The sequence below is a fragment of the Pan troglodytes genome, chromosome 16 (genome assembly GCF_028858775.2).
Source record: "Pan troglodytes isolate AG18354 chromosome 16, NHGRI_mPanTro3-v2.0_pri, whole genome shotgun sequence".
In the NCBI taxonomy this organism is placed as follows: Eukaryota; Metazoa; Chordata; class Mammalia; order Primates; family Hominidae; genus Pan; species Pan troglodytes.
Genome location: NC_072414.2, coordinates 48,006,410 through 48,013,575, shown reverse-complemented (window position 1 = coordinate 48,013,575; position 7,166 = coordinate 48,006,410). Strand labels below are relative to the sequence as shown.

General features: G+C 44.5%; 1 protein-coding gene across 2 annotated transcripts in view; it reads left to right on the top strand.

The window, feature by feature from the left end:
- The first annotated feature begins 36 nt into the window (after nucleotides 1-36).
- The window catches only part of NEDD4 (NEDD4 E3 ubiquitin protein ligase), a 165,080-nt gene continuing 157,950 nt past the window's right edge, over nucleotides 37-7,166 (top strand). Inside the window, exon 1 of one of the 2 annotated variants that reach the window (XM_009429174.5) lies at nucleotides 37-263. In XM_009429174.5, the coding sequence (XP_009427449.3) occupies nucleotides 219-263 (45 nt within the window). In that variant the 5' untranslated portion in view covers nucleotides 37-218. The remainder of the gene's footprint in view (nucleotides 264-7,166) is intronic. The other variant, XM_063794974.1, reaches the window with a different exon arrangement.

Genomic DNA, 7,166 nt, shown 5'->3' with positions numbered 1-7,166 from the left:
CGCCCAGCCCCAGGAGCGCGCGCCGCCGGGCTTTTCCCGCCGCGCTGCCGGGTGCCGCTAGTGCCCGCTCGCCGGGGGAGGCGCTGCTGTCGCTGAGGGAGCGCCTCCTCCTCTTCCTCCAACTCTTCCCCGCCTCCTCCCGCTTCTCCTCCTCCTCCTCCACAGTTGCCTGCCCTGGGCGGGGGCGAGCGCGTCCGGTTTGCTGGAAGCGTTCGGAAATGGCAACTTGCGCGGTGGAGGTGTTCGGGCTCCTGGAGGACGAGGTGCGGGGACCGCGGGGCTGCGGGGCGGGCTTCCCTTCGGGTTATTCAGCAGCCGGACCCGGGGAGGTAGCGGCGGCGGCCACGACCGGAGGCTCTGCTGTCAGCCCCTCCTCCCTCGGCGCGAGCCCGGGGAGCGCGCGAGGCGCCGCGGGGACTGTGGGGGCGGCTCGGCGCGCTTGCGCTGGGGGCTCGCTGGAGGGAGCAAGCTTGTCGGGTCCACACCCGCCCCTTCCCGGAGCGGCCGCCGCCTTACTTGTCAGTTTCCTTCAGGAAGTGTTGAGGAGGGGGCTAGGGGGCCGGCGGGGGACCCACATCACCGCGCCAGCCCCTTCCTGCCACCCCCGCCGGGTGTGCGGAGCTCCCAGGCGTTGGGAGACGGTCGCAGCATCCCCGCTGTTGATTTGCTTGCTCTGGCGGAGGCCGGGCCGACTTAACTTTACGGACTTCGGTCTGGAGAGTTCCAAGTGAATTGTCATTCGCTGGTTTGTTTTTTTCTTTATCTGAAATCCTTTTTAATCCCCTAACTAGAGACAGGGATGGGAGAGCAGGAACATAAGTTTTCCTCCTCCTCTCTAGCAACAAGTGTCTAGTGTGAGAAGTTCATGCTTTATTTCACCGGTCGTCGTTGATGTTAAAAAGTGAAGCCAAAAAAGTATAAATACTTTATAAAGTTACCACATCTGTTCCATTTGAAAACTAGATTAAGCTCTGGGATTTGAAGAAGGCAAAGCTGTTTCTTTCCAGCTAAATAACTAATGCTGATTATGCCTATGCTTATTAAAAATATTGTACGACCATTTGGAAAGGTTGTTCCGTCGTAAATGATATGTGGCTTCTGTGTGTTCTTGGAGATTGTCTCAAAAATGCAAATGGGTGGGAGATGAAAAGGCTGCATGTAGTCTAATAGTGACTGGTTCCGAGTGAAAAAAATCAAATTTTTTGCCTTCTTGTTGGCTGACTAAGCTGCCACATGTACCTTTTATCAAGATGAGACCCAGTTAACTGAAAATCCATCAACCTAATTTATACTGCTTGCTTAAGTATTGTAATATTTAAGTTGTATAGTTCCTTCTCTTAGTACCTTGGTGTCGTCAAACATTTTACACGTCTCTTGAGAGTTCTTTGTTTATAAAGGGTGGGCAATTTGTTAATGCAGTTAAGTTATTTCAGGATATTTTGAGAATGCTTACGTGATGCGATTAGAATTTAATTTCCTAGTTATTGCTGCCAGAAGAGAAACAAAGTGATGATGGACAAATGGTGGCGGCTCATAGTCCCTCAGAAACAATAGTCAATGTGTTACAGCTAAAGATATCATTCTAGCTAATGGCACCTTTATTCTGTAGACGAGATCAGAAGATAATACAGCACTTCACCTGTGGTCGCTTTCTTATCAGTCAGATTTCCCTGCTTGCTACGTAGACTGCCCAGTGCAGTTGACTTCAAGGTGGTGTCCAACCCAATCAGGCTGGCCTTGGACTTTCTTTCCCTGCTGTATTCACAGGTAGGCCCTGCTAATTGCAGATTTCTCATCTCACCGCCTTCCAGCAGAGCCAGTTGATCTTAAAGAAAATAGTGCCAAAGGTATCATTCACCATCTGTTTTCTCCCTCTTGGTACATGATCACTGTTTTTAATTATCTACTTTAGTAATTTCTCTGTTTTCAATCATCACCCCTCTGCCCAGCTGAAATAAAACTAATTGTGGCAGTTAATGGGTGGTCGGTAAGGAACTGGGGCCAAAGGCCAGAAACTCCACCCTTTGAAATGTGGATTTCCTGAACTTGCTGAAGGATTTGTACTTCTAGGAAGTTTCATGGAATGTGTCCTATCCCATTCACCTTCTGGGAGTTCTGGCTGTCAGTTCCATGACTCTAATTTGCTTCTATCCCCCCTCTATTTTGTCCACATTGAGGAAGGGAGTGAGATAGGAAGATAAGAGACATGATGATGAAGAGTCTTCCACTTCTTCCATTGTAATTGGATTATTCATTCAACAGACATTCATTTACTGTTTGCTCTGTACCATGCATTGTGCTAGGCACCAGGGATAGAGAGGGAAAAAAGACAGTCTCAGCCTCGGACTGAGGCAAAGATAAAAGTCACTTTTTTTCTTGTGGAGGTTGCCCTGTCCACTATCATTTACCATTTATTTTCTGGTCTATCACAAAAGTAAAAGAAGGATTGGAACCACACTCCCCCATTCTCCCCACCCCCAAACACCCCTTTTGTTAAAGGAAGAAAGCATTGCAGCTATGTCACTTCTAAAACTCACAGACTAGTCTGGAAATAGGCAGCCCTCTGCTGTTGATTAAAAGTAAAGTGCTTTTTCATTACAACAAAAGGAGAGGATTCTTATTTTAAATTTGAAACTAAAACAGGGAGAAAAATAATTTGAAATGGATAGAAGATAGTGAAAGAATTGTAATTTAATCAGTATATAGTGAATAGTCGCTGAGTCAGTGTCTGAGCATATTAGCACTGAAGTATGCTAAAATGTAGATCATAATACCTTTCTCTCACTTTTCAGTGAGTTTTGGCTCTTCTTCCACATCTAAGTGACTTATAGTAAGAGATCACCCTGGCTGCATGTGCAGGATTTTACCATTAAAGTGTTAACAAACAAAGGAGGAAGTGTAGTATAATTTATACCAGATTTGCTCTGGTCACTTGAGATTAACAGTAGAGAATAACACACACTGATCTTTGTTGGGGAGCAGTGTGGTGGATGCGGGGACTGGAATTCAGCATCACTTCCCACCTCCTTCCCATGTACCTCCCTGTGATATGGAGGTGGGAAAACTAAACACTGTTTCCCACACTCCATTGAAATTAATGGACTGGATCCAAAATAGGCTCCCCAGTTAAGTGCACTTACTTGAGATTTGCGGAGTGGAAATGAGGTGGAGCATATTGTTCTGTTTCTTTGGCTTTTTCTGCTGATAAGCACAGTCATGTAAACATCTAATTTTTCTGCGAAAGTATTCCAGTATCTGGTAACTTGCTTTGTGCATATTGATAGGAAGTCACGGAAGTAGTGGTGGTGGTGGCTTCCAGACGTCAAGATTGATTATATTCTTGAAGTCATCAGTTCTGGTGATGACTCCTGATCATCTACCTTTCTGACTGGGAGAGGTAGTAGCTTCGTGGATGGGTCAGTTCTGCCATGTTTTTGATCTTCTAGAACTGCAGTCCCCAACTGTTTTGGCACCAGGGACCGGTTTCATGGAAGATAGTTTTTCCATGGACCGGGGATACGGTCTAGTGGTTTCAGGGTGATTCAAGCACATTACATGTATGGTGCACTCTACTTCTATTATTATTACATTGTGATATGTAATGAAATAATTATACAGCTCACCGTAATGTAGAATTAGTGGGAGCCCTGAGCTTGTTTTCCTGCAACTAGATGGTCCCAAGTGTGGGTGACGGTAATGGGAGACAGGGAGACAGTGACAAATCATCAGGCATTAGATTCTTATAAGGGGTACACAACCTAGATCCCTTGCATGGACAGTTCACAATAGGGTTCATGCTCTTATGAGAATCTAATGCCGCTGCTGATCTGACAGGCAGCGGAGCTCAGGAGGTAATGTGATCGGTGAGGAGTGGCTGTAAATACAGATGAAGCTTTGCTCACTGGCCTGCCACTCACCTCCTGCTGTGTGGCTGGTTCCTAAGGTTGGGGACCCCTGCTCTAGAAGTCCAGCCTAGCACCTACTCTTCCAGCTCTTCCAAAAATTTTGTAAGCATCTAATCCCCTGTATTAGCTTCTTTTCTTCTTAAAGCATCGAGAATGATTTCTGTTTCCCAAAAGAAAGGCTGACTGAAGCAAGGAAAAGAAGGAAGGAAATAAAGAGGAAAGAGTTTAGAGTCTCCGCTATCGGTATGGAGAGTGCAGTTTGCACATACAGAATAATAGATGCCCCTGGTGGCAGCAGCCACAACAATGCATAAGTAACAGGGTAAGAAGGGCATATTCTGATACTTCTGGACCCACTAAGGCTGAGCAGAAACTGACCCTTACTCAGTCTGGGAACAAACTTCCCAAACCTTTATGTACTACACACAAAGGAGGAGAAGCATAGGTTAAGCAGCAGCTGTGTTAGTAATTTCTCCCAATCTTTCATGTATTGTTTTTGCCATTAGTGCTTTTTTGCAACTCTTTAATTCCAGGATCATTATAAAGTATTTTTCATGGACGCAGGGACTAAAGAAGTGAATAAATATAGTGTATTTTTAAAATAATTTATTTTTAAATTATGTATTTACTTTTGAGACGGAGTCTTGCTCTGTCACACAGGCTGGAGTGCAATGGCACGATCTCAGCTCACTGCACCCTCTGCCTACCAGGTTCCAGCGATTCTCCTGCATCACCCTCCAGGGTAGCTGGGATTATAGGCACGCACCACCACGCCCAGCTAATTTTTGTATTTTTAGTAGAGATGGCGTTTTACCATGTTGGCCAGGCTGGTCTCGAACTCCTGACCTCCGATGATCCGCCTGCCTCGGCCTTCCAAAGTGCTGGGATTATAGGCGTGAGGCACCGTGCCCGTCCTATTTTAAAATTATTTTAAACCATCAGAAAAGTTGAAAGTACAACACAAAGAGCTCCAGTATTCTTCTCATACAGATTCTGCAACTGTTAACCTTTTCACTGCAATTGTTCCATCACCTTTTTTTGCCATTTTCATTAATCTTTTTCTGAACCACTTGAGAGCAAGCTGCAGACACAATGCCCCATCATCTTTAAATACTCTAGTGTGTATTTTTCTAAAACAAGAATACTTTCCTGCATAACAACCATACACCCTTCCAAGCTAGGAAATGGACACTGATACAACAATGCCATTCAATCCACAGATACCATCCAAATTTTGTTAAATGTTACTAATAATTTCTCTTTTTCCTTTTCTGGTCTAAGAACCTATCAGGGAACATATATTGCTTTTACGTGGCATGTCTTTGCAGTCTCTTCTAATCTGTAACATTTCCTCAGTTTTTCTTATCCTAGACAGTTTTAAGAAGGACAGGCCTTGGCCGGGCACGGTGACTCACGCCTATAATCCCAGCACTTTGGGAGGCCGAGACGGGTGGATCACGAGGTCAGGAGATTGAGACTATCCTGGCTAACATGGTGAAACCCCATCTCCACTAAAAATACAAAAAAAAAAAAAAAATTAGCCGGGTGTGGTGGTGGGTGCCTGTAGTCCCAGCTACTCGGGAGGCTGAGGCCGGAGAATGGCGTGAACCCGGGAGGCAGAGCTTGCACTGAGTCAAGATCATGCCACTGCACTCCAGCCTCGGCGACGGAGCAAGACTCCGTCTCACAAAAAAAAAAAAAAAGCAAGGACAGGCCTTACATCCTACGATGTTTCTCATTTTGGGTCTGTTTGGGTCTGTTTAGTGTTTCTTGATGACCATGTTCAGGTCACGCTCTCTTGGCAGGAATCATAGAAATGATGCTGTGTTCTTCGCATGCATCACACCAGGGGACACATGATGCTGACTTGTCCCAACACTGTCAGTGACCTTAATCACTTGGTCACCTTGGTGTCTGCCAGGTTTCTTCTCTGTAATGTCACCTTTTTTCTCTTTATAATTGATAGTATTTTCGGGGGACATATTGTAAGATTATGCCAATATCCTATTTCTCGTCAAGTCTTCATCCTCAGTTTTAGCATCCATTGATGAATTCTATCTGAACCAAACACCACTATTTTGTTTTATTTCCATCTCTGTTAGTTGGCATTCTATGTAAGAAGAGCTTTCCTTTTCCTGTCATTTATTTATATCAGCATAGACTTGTAAAATCCCACTTTATTCAGCAGGTTGTAATCAATGACTGTCATTAAATATTTTATTGCTCATACTGTCCCAGTTTGTCCAGTGGGAGCCCTTTCAAGGAGGTTCCTAGGTCTTCGTAACAAGTCCCCATCATTCTTTGAACACTTTCTGGCAGAAGTTGTTCCAGGCTTCTCTTGTATTTTGCTTGGCTCAGCTATCTACAATCAGCCATTTTCCCTAGGAGCACTGGTCCTATTTAGTATAAAATGGTTTTTACATCCTACAATTTGGGTACTTGGTGTGCTCATTGTTACTGGGATATACTCTTGGACCATCTCTGAACAGTTAAGAAGCATATGTGTGTGTGTGTGTGTGTGTGTGTGTGTGTGTGTGTATGTGTCCGTGTCCTCTACACGCATATATAAGTATACACAAAGATGTATAGCTATTTCTATATCAATCTGTAAATACATAAATTTAAAAATCATGAATTCATACTGATTTTTTCCAATTCAAACCTAATACCTGAGTTCGTTTATAGCCATAAGTACCTTTACTAACAGTGAAAAAATTTGACTTTTATTATCCTTAATATATTTGTTCATTTACTTATGTGTTCAGTGTAACTAACTTCCTGACCACGCAGACATCTCCTCTGCCACTTCAGCTCTTCACATCCTTGGATGCCAGTGGGAATATTGCTATTCTCTATGCAGCATCCCTGTGCAACGCCGTCCTCCCCTCCTCAGTACCCTTGCCAGTGGGCACCCTTCTGATGCATCTCTGTATGGTACCTCCCTCCTCCCCTCAGTGCCCCGTGCTGGCGAGCATGCCAACCATGCACCTCTGTGAAATTCACCCTCACTCCACAGACATTTTCTGTAGTGGCCTGTGATTGACTGCTCTGCGCCAGGAACAGAAAAGGAGAAGGAACTATAATTTCTTTTATAGGTAATTAGGAATTCATATATCACATAGGAGTAGAATCTTTGAGCTGGAAGAGACCTCGTAAATAAATCATTTAGGGTGAGCAGGGGTATAGAAAATGGGATTCTTTTGTGTTGGAATTCTGGCCCTGTCACTTACTTGGTGAATCTTGCATAATTAAACATCAGTC